This window comes from Sinohyriopsis cumingii, chromosome 5 (assembly GCF_028554795.1).
Source record: "Sinohyriopsis cumingii isolate HCF-2022 chromosome 5, ASM2855479v2, whole genome shotgun sequence".
Classification (NCBI taxonomy): Eukaryota; Metazoa; Mollusca; class Bivalvia; order Unionida; family Unionidae; genus Sinohyriopsis; species Sinohyriopsis cumingii.
This window is the reverse complement of record NC_142965.1, coordinates 130603080-130619764: the sequence shown is the minus strand read 5'-3', so window position 1 is coordinate 130619764 and position 16685 is coordinate 130603080. Positions and strand designations below refer to the sequence as shown.

Genomic DNA, 16685 nt, shown 5'->3' with positions numbered 1-16685 from the left:
GGAGTATACTTTTATCAATAAATGTTCAGACAAAACAGAGATCAGAAGAAAACTTGGCACAATAAAATCTAAATGCACTCAACTCACAATTACTTTTAGATTTAAACCAGTCACATACTTCGTACAGTGTACTGAATACAGCAGCCAACTTTCATACCTCTGTTTGATATAATACTAGGTAGTGGAAATATCTTCCACTGAAGTAGGCAATACAATTAATTACAAAATACAGTAATTCTTAATATAAACATGAATTTGAGACAATATAAACCCTGTCCAAGAACGTTTTAGCACATGTTTTTCAGCAAGGACTTCTGCACCTGTAATCTGACAGACTGGTACCAGTGACGATAATGCCAATTTTTTAAAAGAGTCCCACCTTAAGAGGTGTTATTTTGATCTGAAAACAGTGTTGCCTAATTTGACATTTTCTGTAATCTCAATCCCAACACCTAGAACACATGGAATGAATATAAAATGTCCTTTATATTGCTCATTGTAAGAGTGCATGAGAAAATAGTATTATAAAAAAAGTCCACAGTGAAATTATTTGTTCTGTGTTCAGAAGCGGGGTCTTATTAGAGAAAATAAAGATTTATTAAAAATGATGCAAAGCCCAAACTTATTTTCCCATCACAACCGGTACAAACTGTGTAGTTAATTACTACTATGAAAAGGAATTTAGTCGTATATCATAGACCCAAATGAATTTCCATGCTAAAAATAAAGATGCCTAAAATAAATGTCATCCCTATATATCTGGTACCCCTAATGGATGAACAAGAGATAATCATCCATATCTTTGCCCCACCAAAATGTCCGACAAAAATCCCTGTCAATCAGATTCTAAATACACTCGTTCATATGCATCAATCTTTCTACTTAACTGAAATAGTCAGACCTGCCAACCCTGACGAGTCCGTCTCAGTAAGGCAGCTGATTTTTTTTCCCATAAGATTGACCAGTTTTCAGTGAGGTGTAGCAAAATACCAATAACTGCTTTTGTAAATCTGGAAAACGTAACTAAAAGATTGACACATCAACGATAAATATTATGATCAACTGAAAAGTTTGTAAAGTACGTGTAGACTTTATTTACCATTAGTACATCTGCACAAACTCTAGTTCCAAACCCTATGCAGCTCAATGGCTTGTTGCTATCTCTCAACTTGACATAATTCTTGGAAATTCTTTCCCATCTCACATGACAACGGCAATCATATCTCCTGCCACAAGACATACTCAAATTGGCATGTGATGTCCAATAAATGTAATTGTGTCCTTTCCATCTTTTATTCACAAGAATCTGAATGCTCCTTTTTATTCTTCTGTGTTGATTATTACCACTTTTCTTGAAGCTTATTTTCTCTTTTGTCTTAATCATCCATCGCTTTCTGGGTGCCATTTTTAAAAATTCTTTAATCAACAGTTTGATCTTGCAGAAGCTTCTCATGAACAAATAGGTACAGTTTAAAGCATCTGGGGTGCTGCTGTAAAGTTAGTCTGGTTTCCTGTCTAATTTCACTAATTCTAAGATGAAACCAGGCTCCAAATAAAACACAGATGAACCAATTATCCAGATTTTTTGGCAATGATCAGTTTTCCGTAGTTTTTGTTAGTATGCCATAAGTTTGTATTGTAAGGGTAATTTTCGTAAGACTTATGGCAAAATCTTAAGAGCTGGCAGGTCTGAATAGTCCAAGATCATGATCAGGGACAGTGCAAGCAAAGTGAAGGGGTGATAATGTCTGTTTTCATCATATCATTATATTGTCTTGTGCCGCCTCTGACAATGATGACTGAAGCACACATTCCAAGTTTTACCAAAATTGGATCTGAAATATGGCCTCCTGGGTAATAACAATCTCAGCCAATCAGATGCAAGATTAATTCATTAATATGAACACATCTTATTCATTATCTAACCAATTCAAGAGCATGATGATATGAGCTTTTATTTCAAGTCTAATCAAAACTTGATCAGAAATATGGCTTCCAGAAGGAGCTACAATAGTATGCAAGGATTTCACTCACTGCTTAACTTGTAAGAGCCCATAATGATGTAGACATATATTCCATGTGTGATCAGAATCAGATAAAAAAATAAGTCTCTACAGTGGTAACAAGTTCAGCTAATCAGATGCAATATTACCATGTACAAATCTGTGATCTTGCTCATTATCCATAATCTGAGGAAATGATGTTTGTTTTGTGTTCTGTGGGTTTAATGCCATTTTTCTGCACATAATAGACTGTACATGGCTGACAGCATATTTGGTGGAGGAACAGCCCAGGAAAATCCAGAAAGAACCACAGACCCAAGGTAATCTACTGGCAAGCTTTCTCACATACTCGTGTTTGCTGAGCTAAATCCTGAACCCATGCAGATACAGGTGAGATGTGGGTAATCTGTAAGTGCTTTAGCGCAAAGATGCCAACAGGTATCCAAGTAATCGGGTACCTGCCCATTAATAATAACCTGGGTAATAAAATAAACCAGGTATCCTTTTTAAAAAATAAAAAAATTGAGACGAAGAATAACGATTACAGTTCGAGGCTTTTATCATGTTTGCATTTATTTATCATCACATGGTCTCCATGTGACTATTGGATGTTATACAATTAAAGGTTGTTAGAGGAAAGGGATTTTGTTAAACTCAAAAAAAATTATTGCACCAGATGGCTGTTAAGGACAGAGCCATGGCAGGTTAAGGATACTACACCAGTCATCATTTGTGGATTTTATGACTATTTGCATAAGTTACTGTAGACATGTAGACTAGTTCAAGTGAATGTTGTGCATAAATAATTTATCAATTTCTTCTGTGTCTATACTCTTGTATTAACTACTAATCCACATGGATTTAGCTGATTTGTGACAAAAATTTAAACTGCAGTACGTTAAATAAAATAAATATGCAAGTTCTGCACAGTTTGCTGTAAATATGGCATGTAACATATGGATTGCTCTTTTTACGCCCAGATTACGCTTTCTTGACACTAATATTAGTAATAAATTATTTTTATACCTCTCCTGAAGGTTGGCATGTGTGAACCTACAACAAAGCAGTTCAAATTCACATTTAATAAAATCTCCTTTTACCTGGGAAACCAATTGTTAGCAGAAATTGGTAGAAATTTCCCAAAATTTTGACATCTCTACTTAAGAACACTTGGCTATCCAGGGCCCCCTTGACAATACAAACCCAGATTGCAAGTCTGATCAAAATCAGATCAGAAATATGGCATCCAGAGGGGTAACTAGCTCAGCCAATCAGACGCAAGATCATCTCATTAGCATGCACGAGCCTTACTCATCATCAAACTCATCCAAGATCCAGATAATATATAGATTTATTCCCCTTTTGATATAAACCTGATCAGAAATATGGTAAGAAGCTCAGCCAATCAGATGCTAGATCACCTCATAGTTATGGGCAGATCTCACTCATTTTTAAACTCATCTGAGATCCTGATAATATATTATGGGCAGATCTCACTCATTTTTGAACTCATCTGAGATCCTGATAATATATAATGTGCAGATCTCACTTATTTTTGAACTCATCTGAGATCCTGATAATATATAATGTGCAGATCTCACTCATTTTTTAAATCATCTGAGATCCTGATAATATATAGATTATGTACAGATCTCACTCATTTTTGAAATCATCTGAGATCCTGATAATATATAATGTGCAGATCTCACTCATTGTTGAAATCTCCGAGATCCTATTGATATAAGCACATATTTCAAGTCTGATCAAAACTGGATCAAAAACATGGCCTTCAGAGTCGTAACAACGCTAGGCAACCAAGTACGTCACTTTATTAATATTCATTGATCTTGCACTTTATTTAACTTGAGCAAGATTTGATGATATAAACCCATATTCCAAGTCTGATTGAAATTGGATCAGAAATATGGATCCAGTGTGATGACAAGGAACTGCTGATGGATGCATAGTGATACCTTAAGTTCACTTGGCCTGACAGCCAGGTGAACTAAAATTAACTCTGATAAACCACATGTAACTTATGATGAAATGTTACGGATTGGTATAGGGTGTGCCTCATATGTACAGTTGTCAAATCAATTAGGATGAAATGATGTGGATTGGTATAGGGTCTGCCTCATATGTACAGTTGTCAAATCAATTAGGATGAAATGATGTGGATTGGTATAGTGTCTGCCTCATACGTACAGTTGTCAAATCAATTAGGATGAAATGATGTGGATTGGTATAGGATCTACCCTATAGTTAGGGTCATCAGTCAGTGGTGGGATCCATAAAGATGAAATGTTACAGATTGGTATAAGACCTACTTTATATTTACAGGTATTAAAAAGTGGTCAAATCAGGATGAAATGGTAATGACCGGCATAATGTGTACCTATAGTTAGGGTTATCCATGGGATCCATTAGTAGGAAATGTTACTGATTAGAACAGAATCTACCTTATAGTTAGGGTTATCAATCATTGGTGGGATCCATTTGCCCTTGAACTTTGGATTCTTGATCTTTGGTAGCTTCCATTCTCCACATCCTGGGCCTGATTTACACTTGGGGTTCTCTGAAATATTTTAAATAAAGAAAATCGATAATTAAAATCCTTCTTCTTAAAACTCATAGTTTGTGTTAGAAATATCCCTCTTGAAATCAATGATCTCTTTGAAATGTATTTAGATTATAGATTTTGTGTAGTTTTTAAAATCATCACAAATCTAATTTGTTTAAAAAAGTTGTTGTTGTTGTTGTGGGGTTTAACACCATTTTGAAGCACATGATAGGCTATACATGGCGGCCAGTATTAATGGTGGAGGAAGAACCAGAGAAAATCCCGGAAAGAACCACCGACCCACGAGAAGCTACTGGCAAGCTTTCTCACATACCCACGTTGGCTGAATCTGACTCAAACCGCCGCAGACAGTTTAAAAAAAAAAAAAAAATTGCTGATTTATATTAAGGTAGGAATATATATAAAACCAGTTTGCATTTTGACAAGTTTATTCTTTGTTCATTTACAAAGATAGAAGAGACTACAATGCCCATATGCTGTGCCATTTTCATGTTTATTGGAAAAGAGAGCTACAGCCTGAACCAGTAATTGTATGCCATGTACACTATTTCTTTTAAACTGAAGAGGTTTTACTAAAATATGTATCATACAGAATGATATCCTGATGTCAAATTTTGGACAAAAAATACTGCATGATATGGTCAAAAAAGATGGCTGCTGCAAAAAACACTTTGTTACATTACATGTGAAAAGAGTGACAATTCTGCCTTTTCTCACCAAGAATAGTTTGGAATGACAATTTTGCAACTTTAATATCTCTGATTTTTTTTTATCATGATTTACTTCTTTTTTCCATCTGAATAACAATGACTCATGTACAGAAGATATACTAACCTATCAATGGAGCCTCCCATTCTCCATCCATATCATCGTCCCTACAAGACAGAAAAATAAAGTCAAGCTAGCCACAGTGAAGATTATAGCAATGATAAAATGTCCATTATTCATTGGGATGATAGGCAGATTTCCCCAAGGAGGATTTCTTTTGATATTTTCTCCAAAACTGAAAGATTTCTTCCTTTCCCCAAGTGCAAGTCAACTGCAAAGCTTGGTTCAAGTCTGTGGTGTAGAACTAAATGTTTTCCTGCAAAAACCATTTTTTATCTTTCAATCGTAGGGACCTTGACCTTTGACCTGAAAAAATGACAGACTTCTCTTAATCCAAGTTCAAGCCATCCAGACATACCGATAACTGTAGATGGTAGAGAACTTGTTTATTTTGTGAAAATGAAATATGGAACAGATGGCTGGTTGGACAACTGAATACAGACTGGCCTAATGAATTCAAGCTAATTTCAATATTAATGTTTGAATGTAACAAGAGCATGGATAAAATACGCATACTGTCCGAATACTTCCTGAAAATGTTCCACATTATTCAGCCTTTTCATCATCAATTACAAAGCCTATGTTGTGTCAGTAATGATGGATGTACTTTACCAGTCTACTGGCTTTTCAGCAGCTGGATCTGGAATCAGCGACTCCTCATCATCCAGCCAGCCTTCAGGTTTAGTGGCACTCTCGTCCTCTATCTCTTCTGGCTCACTCTCATCCCTGAAAACAAAATCTTGAAATTAATATAATTCTTCTTGTGACAATAATTGCTTGATTTTTTATGGCACTTTCAAGACAGCATTGACATTATAAAGTGGAGGGAAAGGGAGCTAAGTGTCTTTCCCAAGGACTCACCATGGCAGAAGACCCGAGGAAGTGATGATTTAAGTTTCCCACCATGTGAGAAGGAAATAGTGTTCTTTTAAGTTGCAACTTCCATATATAAAATCATAGTTTATAAGCAATATAAAAATAAAATTACCCCAAAATTACACATTTAGATCGTTTCAAATGAAGTGAACATCATTCAGTCAGCAACTGTCAACCATGATGATGCAATATAGTCTATACATGACGACCAGTTGGTGGAGGATGAACCTGACAAAACCCTGGTAAGAATCACTGACCCACAGGAAGCTAATCTCACATACTCATATGCTGAAACCACACTGACAGAGGTGAGATGGAGTAGTAGGGTTTAATAACATGTCAGCAAAATATCGGCAACACTGTGCCACTTAAAGAGTCTAGAAAAGTTTAGCAACCCCCTCCATCAATATTAAAAAGATAAAGATTTCCAAATAAACACAAACATGAAATAGTAAACAATAAAAGTTAAAAGGTAAAGATAAGATATTTAAAGATAAGTATTTATAGAGAAGACCAAAATGAGACCATTATTTGTATAATATGGATGGGATTCTTGTGTGCTTTTTCTCCTAACAAATGAACATCACTGAAAAGAATCAAATGTAATCCAAATTATTCTAATTCTGACAATCACAATTTTTGGTTGTTCTACGCCAAGTGATTGTCTAAAACCACAACTCTCATTTCAAAACAGTTCTAATTGTCAACCCTTCTGAGTAACCATTTTCATTTAGTTTCATCGATATGATACTAAATTGTCAAGATTTTCTGTCATTATTCAAGACAGGCATGCAAGATGATGGTTCTGCTCCAGTTTTCCATTTTTACACAGGATTAAAAACAAAATTAAAAAGTATTCCCCCAATTTTCCCCACTAGTAACCTTGTTTTGAAAGAGATGAATGATGGGAGGTTCAAAGAGCCTATCATTTTCTTCACTTTTACATCTCAATGATAGCGGTTGATTTGGGCATGCAAGTACATAGCCAGACCTTTCTTCTGATCTGCATCTATTGGCAGATTACTTGCTATGCATGACTATATCCAATTTCTGAACTTCATAGGTAAATTTAGCTTATGCCCCAATCTCTGAATATTTTTTAAAAAACAAAATAATCAAGTTTTGGTTTTATTTCAAAATTTCTCCACAATATGAGGGAGCCAAAAACTATGCATTGCACAATACCCACTTTCAGAGGTACTCCAAAACTAAGGACAGGAAACTGTGCAGTATGTATTTATAGCAAGAACTTACCAATCATCTGGCTTTTTGGCATCTTTGTCAGGAATCCTGAAAATAAATAAAAAAATTCATATAAATCTTATGAGTGCCGACATGAAACAAAACCATATAGAAAGCTCTGACAAGTTCAAACATGAAGCAATGCCACAGAGAAAGACCTGATGAATGCAGATATGAGGCAGGCAGAGCTATACAGAAAGACCCGATCAATGCAGATATTTGGCAGACAGAGTTATACAGAAAGACCTGATGCCAGTAAAATAAATCATGGGCCATGAGATTAAGCAACTAAATTCACTTTAAATCTCAGATACTAATGTCAGCAAATAAGGAATTACTAATATCAGCAAATAAGGAATTACTAATATCAGCAAATAAGGAATTACTAATATCAGCAAATAAGGAATTACTAATATCAGCAAATAAGGAATTACTAATATCAGCAAATAAGGAATTACTAATATCAGCAAATAAGGAAATACTAATATCAGCAAATAAGGAATTACTAATATCAGCAAATAAGGAAATACTAATATCAGCAAATAAGGAATTACTAATATCAGCAAATAAGGAAATACTAATATCAGCAAATAAGGAATTACTAATATCAGCAAATATGGAAATACTAATATCAGCAAATAAGGAAATACTAATATCAGCAAATAAGGAGATACTAATATCAGCAAATAAGGAGATACTAATATCAGCAAATAAGGAAATACTAATATCAGCAAATATGGAAATACTAATATCAGCAAATAAGGAAATACTAATATCATCAAATAAGGAAATACTAATATCAGCAAATATGGAAATACTAAAAGCATGATTCTGCAAATATTTAAGCCTCAATGTATCTTTAATGACAATTTACTTGTAAGAACATCCCTACTTGGTTTTTGTAGTGTGTAGATACTAATGCAATTCGTTTACTGTCTTCTAAGATTTCACAGCTGAAGAGAGGAAGGTGCTTATTTTCCCCTGCTGCACAACAGCAAACAATTTCTTAAAGTCTTAGAGATGACATTCCAGTTTTCCTGTGTATGTATTCCCCTACTGAAAATACACTGTTATCCAGCATCATGTGCAAGTGTGTGTTTGGATTTTTAATGTAGCTTTAACAATTTTTCAGTCATATTGCTATAATGTCTGTAGTGTGGCAGTTTAAAGCGATGTCTAGCACTGGGGCATCATATCCCACCCAATCACATTATCCCGACACCAGGCCGACCAGTCCTAACACTAACCTCTTAATGCTGAGTGCCCAGCGAGGCAGGTGTGCTGTTAGTACCCTTTTATAAGTCTTTGGTGTAACTCGGCCAGGGTTCAAACACAAGACCTCCCGCATCTGAGGCAGATGCTCTAAACACTAGGCCACTGAAGCAGTTTATATCAAGCATCATAATGTTATGTACTACTTAAGGTTATACACTACTTAAGGCTATATACTACTTAAGGTTATATACTACTTAAGGTTATACACTACTTAAGGCTATGTACTACTTAAGGCTATGTACTACTTAAGGTTATATACTACTTAAGGCTATATACTACTTAAGGTTATATACTACTTAAGGTTATATACTACTTACGGCTATATACTACTTACGGCTATATACTACTTAAGGTTATATACTACTTAAGGCTATATACTACTTAAGGTTATATACTACTTAAGGTTATGTACTACTTAAGGTTATGTACTACTTAAGGCTATATACTACTTAAGGTTATATACTACTTAAGGTTATGTACTACTTAAGGCTATATACTACTTAAGGTTATATACTACTTAAGGTTATATACTACTTAAGGTTATGTACTACTTAAGGCTATATACTACTTAAGGTTATATACTACTTAAGGTTATATACTACTTAAGGTTATGTACTACTTAAGGTTATGTACTACTTAAGGTTATGTACTACTTAAGGCTATATACTACTTAAGGTTATATACTACTTAAGGCTATATACTACTTAAGGTTATATACTACTTAAGGTTATATACTACTTAAGGTTATATACTACTTAAGGTTATGTACTACTTAAGGCTATATACTACTTAAGGTTATATACTACTTAAGGTTATATACTACTTAAGGTTATGTACTACTTAAGGCTATATACTACTTAAGGTTATATACTACTTAAGGTTATATACTACTTAGGGCTATATACTACTTAAGGTTATATACTACTTAAGGTTATGTACTACTTAAGGCTATATACTACTTAAGGTTATATACTACTTAAGGTCCAGCACATAAAGTTTATTAACTACTTGTGTTACACTTTTACTTTAATTCCATGGCAGCATACTACTTGTGTTACACTTTTACTTTAATTCCATGGCAGCATAATAAATAATGAATGATGAAAATTCTAAATATACAAAGCCCTCAACAAAAAATGTTGAATATGTTCTGTTTGTAATACTTTGAACAGCCGGAAAGTTATCATAAATAAAAAATTTACAGACAGATGGACTTAGTGATAGCTGCTTTCCCCTGTAGGAATAAAATATAAAAATCCCTCATGTGAAGGTGGGCTGAAAGAATCTGTCATTTCAAGTGTATTTTAATTATTGTTAAAATATTCTACCATTTTTCAATGTGTCAACACCAAAATATACAATACTACAAAGATGCAATTTCTACTGTATAGAAACTATAATGAATCATCTGTATTGAATGTATTTTTATCTGTGATTTAATAGGTTAGGGCTATAGTAACTCTCATATTTTCTATTTGTGATCAACTCTGTTTGAAGATCAAATACAGGGAAGTGATCTCAATACTAACAATGTTGACGTTGATCTCCCAGAACTCAATTATGGTTAGATCACTGTGGATATAACCACACTCAAACGTCTGGGTTAAAGTAATAATATATTTATAATAATGTTAAATGACTTCACCTGGAACTTTCTATAGAAGCTATTTCACTGATCATTATCCACATGTAAAGTACAGATGTTCATATTTTTTAAACGGCACAAAAAAATTCAAGATCAAGGTAAAACTGATGGTGCAAGAGAATAACTCAAAATACAATAGTCATTAAAAGGTGAAAATAAAGCAGACATGCCAACATAATGACTTTCCAAGCTTAACAAAACTTTCTCTGCATGGCATGTTTTTCTGCACATATGAGCAATTTTCATTAAGGTACAACACATTATCATGTAATGCTATTGTCACACTGGAAAACATGTGTTTAAAAAGTTCAAAAGGGTGATCTGAGCTTGATGCAATCCAGGCAACCACTATGTTTAACTATACTTTGATCTTTATTACCTTCAATGCAGTTTCAGAAACAGCAGTTCCAAACCCCGTGGAACTAAATGGCTTCATGCTTACTCTGTCTACCTGACACAAACTTTGGGTTTCCTTTGCATATAGTCAGCAATTATCTTTTGTGCCCCAGCACAAACTTAAATCAACACGTGTCCAACAAATGGCACATTTGATAAGGTCAAAGTGACAGAATTTTGAGATGGTTTTATGCAACTATTTTTCATCACTGTAGGTCAAACAGGATTACAGCTACCAACCCTCCAGGCTCGCATTTAGTGAAAATAGGGATACAAATTAGTGAATTTTTGCATGAATTCGTGAAGCGATCTTCAAGTCTGGGAGTATCTGTCAGAACAAATGTTCAGCATGGTCTCCAGCTGATAAAGGTAGATTGTGTTCAACAAGAAAACTCACAAACAATGCTTCAGCATTGGTAGCTTGCAGGTCTTCCATTGATGGCTTCAAATATTCCAGAGCTGAGATTTGCTGTGAGTTTTTGATTTTCCCAACCCTTATGTGCTTTTTACTACCAATGTGCTTTTTCACATCGTCTCTGCCACCATGCCCAATGCAAAAATTTGTGGCACACTGCATGAAAAAATCATGATGTATATAGGTGTTAAATGGCAGAATACACAGCCAATTTTTGGTATATTCCAAACTAAACTTCACTTTTTGTGCAATACATTTCATTTTCCTTGTTGGTGAAGACATTTTCAAGATGTGATGCCGAATGGTAATTCAAATCAGTGTTTGTGGCACATGCATGGAACAAAATTCCGGTTAGGTCCCAGTTTCTCTCAAAAGCAGTTGTAAAACTTTTCTTATACATATAGATTAAAATAGGCTAAAATGCTTGCTACCAGGCCAAATGTACCAATCAGCTACAGTTCCACTAATATCGTGACCAGCAGTACTGGACCGTTTCGGCCACTGCCGATATCATGACTAGTGCTTAATGAAAATTAGTTATTTTATTAAAGATTTAAAATAATTCAGAATTGGAGAATTCGTGATTTTTTTTTAACGCAGTGTGAATCTGTGAATCGCTGAAAAAGCCGTGAAGTTCATGACAAAATCATATGGGTTGTCAGCTATGCAGGATCCATGACATTGTGGGTGTAATAAACAAATGGCTAAAAATATGAAAGTCACTGGAACACAAACATTAGGCATCAGTAATCTAGTTTTAGTAAAGCCAAGTTACAGTCAACTCCACTTATATGCATAACATCGGGACCAGGCCCAAGTTATGCATACAAACAGAGTATGCATTTAAGCGGAATTAATGTATTTACGATGTAAAACGGGACCATACTTTCGCTATGCACTTAGGTGATCTATGCAATTTAGCAATATGCATTTAAGTGGAGCCAACTGTACTCTGGTTAAGATGCATACACACATAAACATTTATGTGTGGGTAAAACTGGTTTCAAAATACTGCAGTATAATGAACAAATGGTTGAAAATACAAATGCCACTCAAACATGAAAAATATGTCCTATGACCTAAATTTTTTTAAAACTTTTATTGTGCCCCAAATACACCCACATACTAAGCTTCATTAATGTAGGTGGAATATGAGGGAGTAACATGAATGAATGTACACACCAATTAAAGAATAAAACACCTAATTCCCTTAACATTTCATTGGCAAGGGGATAAAATGGTTAACCAGTCAAAATGACTGGCTCTCAGATTCCATTCCAATCTGTTCTTCCTGAAATGTAATATCTGAAACAAGACCCTTTCTATTATTGCAATTCTGCTCAATTCCTTTGTGACCATGTTAAAACCTGTTTACAAACTGTTAAGAATACCATTGAACGAACCTAAATTTGCATTCATCACCAACCTTATTTTCTGTATCTACAGAAAATTTCATCCTGAAAAATCACTACCAACACTAATGTTAATGTTGTGCTTAGGTCCTGCACTGTGTAAGAAAATAAAAAAAGAGAAATAAGTTCTGTGTAATCGGGTCTCCCACCTTCATCACATCATGGCATGCCCCTCCATACACTGATAAATCTTACTTGTAGCATCCTTGACATTTGCAACTGAATAAATGACAACCATGGGGCTGAGACAAGACAATTTTTTAAAATCCAGCAACAGGAAAATAAAAGCCAACCAACTTTTCCATACACAATTTGCTGGCAGTGAACTCGATAAAGATATGAGATGCAATATTCATATAGGTTTGCTTCTACAAACACATGTATCATTTAAGATGACGGGCAAGGAGGCAGAAAGGGCAGTTTGATAGAATAAACACTGCATCAGTAAGTGCAATCCCTGGCTGACATGTCTAAAAAGTTTCAATCACTGTAGAATGAAGACAATACTCAGTCAACCATCAACCTACTTTTCTTTTTCATCCCAATCTGATGGTTTTTTGTCATTCGGATCATCTATTTCAGCTGGTGGATTTACAGGTGGGCTGAAAATGTAAAAATTTACTTATCAATTGTTTTTATAAACATCTACACACAATTTTTAATAATGTTTTATATTTCATGCAAGACAAACAGTGCCCTGGACTACAAATGATTGCTAACTGAAACCTATTTGTAATAATTTTATTATTATTATGAAAGAACTGGTGATAAAAAAGAAATATTCATGTGCAAGTCACTGTTGTCTAGGAATACAGCAAAACTGAGTCCATTCAATACTGTAATATTATTTATTTTCATGGGTATCATTTTCTGCAGCTTTTCTTAGGTTATTAAGTTTCTTGTTGACATGCAATGGATCCTATTTTTTTAAAGGATATTTCATTTTACACTGGCTTTTTAAATTTGTGGTCTGTAGAAAAAACAATATCCATGCAAGCTGATGAAAATTTCAAATTTCAGAATTTCTTTATTATGAAAGGATTCGCTACAATTTAAAACAAAACCTCTTTGCAAGCACTTTCTACACTAAACTTGATGTGCAGAAGCCATATTTTTTCTTATTTGACTCACCATGACATGACTTCTGACCTTTAGACCCCAGAATCTATAGCTTTCTTTATTACCCTAAGTGCAAGCCATGCACACAATATGGTCCAGCAACACTTGCTTGAACAAATATGATCAGGCACAACCCATTTTTCTTGGGCACAGAGCAACTCTAACCTTTGACATTTTGATCTCAAAATCAACAGGCTTCTTCCAAAACCTTAAGTGCAAGCCCTCCACAAATGCTGGTCAATGTATTTGGTCTAGAACTCAAGTTACAGTGTAAAAATCCTTTTCCTTCCTTCTGTCAGTGACCTTGACCCCAAATCAACAAGCTTCTTTCCAACCCAATGTGCAAGTCACCCACTAACCTTGGAGAAGGTACATGGCTGATGGCTAAAACAATTGTGTGGACACCACTTTTCTTCCTTCAATCACAGTGACCATGAAAATTGATCATTTGACCTAAAAATCAATAACGGGTTCTTTCTTACACCTAAGTTCAAGCCATCTACAATGATTGGCAACTGCAGATGGTGCTCAACTCGAGATATTGTGCAAGAACTATGTTTCTTCTCTCATTCACAATGACTTTCTTTGACTTTTGATCGTGAAATTGATAGAATTCTTTACCCAAGAAACTAAATTGATAGCAGAGGGGCTGATAATATGGTAACAAAAGGTGGCTTAAAATAATCATTTACAGAAAAGTTGATGAAATTTGAGGAATAAATTCTCTAATCTCAGAAGATAGTTCTTTTCAGACATGGCTCTACTCTTATCAACCATGCAAAATTAATCTTATATATATATATATATATATATATATATATATATATATACACACACACACACACACAAATATTGAATACATACAAATTTCTCTAAATTACTAGTCAAAATTGAATCCCCATGAATATGAATTCCAGTAAGATGCTAGTAGGGTGATCCAACTGCCAAGAAAAGTTTTTAAAGCACTCACCTAACATCTTCCAGGAGACTTCCCTGGTTGACCACTTGTTGATCAATCAAAATTTCAAAAGTATTGTCAGGATTCACAACTGAAAGAAAAAGAAAACCAAAAATAAAAAAGATATAACACATGAACCAAACATTGTATATATTCCTGTGCAAGTCAGATCAAGTCCAAATAGCATAGAACCAGATCTGCCCATGTATTATATAACAGTAGAGCTGAGTCTATGCTATTTGCAGCTGGATCAAATTGTGTTGGTTACTTTAGGACTGCTGAGATATTTAACAGATCTTTAAATTTTTATGACTGCCAAAATATTTGGTGGTGGTTGTTGTTGTTGTTGTTGTTGGGTTTAATGCCAATTTGCAGCACATGATAGGCTATACATGGCGGCCAGTATTAATGGTGGAGGAAGAACCAGAGAAAACCCCGGAAAGAACCACCGACCCACGAGAAGCTACTGGCAAGCTTTCTCACATACCCACATGTCAAAATATTTGGCACATGTTGGTTACTTTATGGTTGCCAAGATTTCTAGCATGTTTCAGATACAAATATATCTGCCAAGAAACATGCGTCAGTTACTTTTATGGTTGCAAGATATTTGCTAAAGCATTAAGTCAATCAAGTAAATGGGACATGATGTTGATATGAAGTCAATTAAGTAAATGGGACATGATTTTGTCATGAAGCTAATTAAGTAAATGGGACATGATTTTGTCATGAAGCTAATTAAGTAAATGGGACATGATTTTGTCATGAAGTCCATCAATGATATGAAACATGATCTTAACCTACCATCCACAGATTAAAAACAAGAGCTAGTATTTGCTGAAATTTTTTAAAATCTAAAGATGAACCATGCTGAGAATCAGCTATTTTTGGTCTTCTAATAGTCTGTATTATTGATGTGCATTTGTAGAACTTCCTTGATGCAAGGTTCAAACTATTACAGAATGCTTGTTACATGAAACTGCCAATTAGATTTAGTTTAACAACCATTCATGTCAAGTCAATGAATCCTGATGTGTAAACAGTTGTGAAAAATACTCAACAAAAACAACTAGTACAATATTTCTTGTGCTAACAGTCAGAAGTGTGACAGACTAAATTATTCTGGTCTACCACCAGCAAAGCTGATTATTTCATATTTATCTGTGGAGAAAAAGTACTGACGTAGTAGTCTGACCAATATTCTTAACTCACTAATGCGTGGATTCTTTCCATAATGATTACACCATTTTTCTTTCTATCAAGTAATTGCCATGATTTTAGTCACAGTTCAACAAAAGAGATTACAATGAAAATATGCCTCCAAATCACATGTCTCTGCCTAGCAAAGATGGGGCAAGTGTTCTGCTGAAGCTGGTGTCCCACTTGTGCCTCTGAGTTGATATACCCCTTACTCACTCTGTCACCCCCATCAGTCTTGCAAAAATTTAAATATGAAACTTTAACATCTACACTAATGCCAGTCAGAAAAGTGATGCCCAAGTCTTTCAAGAGAATAGACCACTGCTATCACAAAACCTGTCTTGAAAGACCATACATTTTAGGCAAAATGGGTGGTCTTCAAAGACAGGTTTTACTGTACTCCAAAACTTAGGGAATAAAAAAATGCCACCAAGACTAATACTTGTAGGTAGGTACTTACTCAATGTGTATAGATAGGCCCTTACTCAATGTGTATAGATAGGCCCTTACTCAATGTGTATAGATAGGCCCTTACTCAATGTGTATAGATAGGCACTTACTCAATGTGTATAGATAGGCACTTACTCAATGTGTATAGATAGGCCCTTACTCAATGTGTATAGATAGGCACTTACTCAATGTGTATAGATGAGTCTTTTTATCTGAGAAATAGCCATCAATGCTTTTTGAAGGCTTCTTGGCATGTTTTTCCTGTAAAATAGAGAAGAGATGAAT

The 16685-nt window shown here is 34.7% G+C and overlaps 1 protein-coding gene across 1 annotated transcript in view; it reads right to left on the bottom strand.

Annotated features, from left to right (window-relative positions):
• LOC149800247 (calnexin-like) overlaps positions 1 to 16685 on the bottom strand; it is a 69229-nt gene that overhangs the window by 20472 nt on the left and 32072 nt on the right. The window contains exons 10-16 of the mRNA XM_089959823.1: positions 16586 to 16661; positions 14763 to 14841; positions 13201 to 13275; positions 7543 to 7578; positions 6025 to 6138; positions 5419 to 5459; positions 4463 to 4578 (exon numbers count right to left, since the gene is read on the bottom strand). Coding sequence (XP_089815949.1) covers positions 4463 to 4578; positions 5419 to 5459; positions 6025 to 6138; positions 7543 to 7578; positions 13201 to 13275; positions 14763 to 14841; positions 16586 to 16661 — 537 coding nt within the window. The remainder of the gene's footprint in view (positions 1 to 4462; positions 4579 to 5418; positions 5460 to 6024; positions 6139 to 7542; positions 7579 to 13200; positions 13276 to 14762; positions 14842 to 16585; positions 16662 to 16685) is intronic.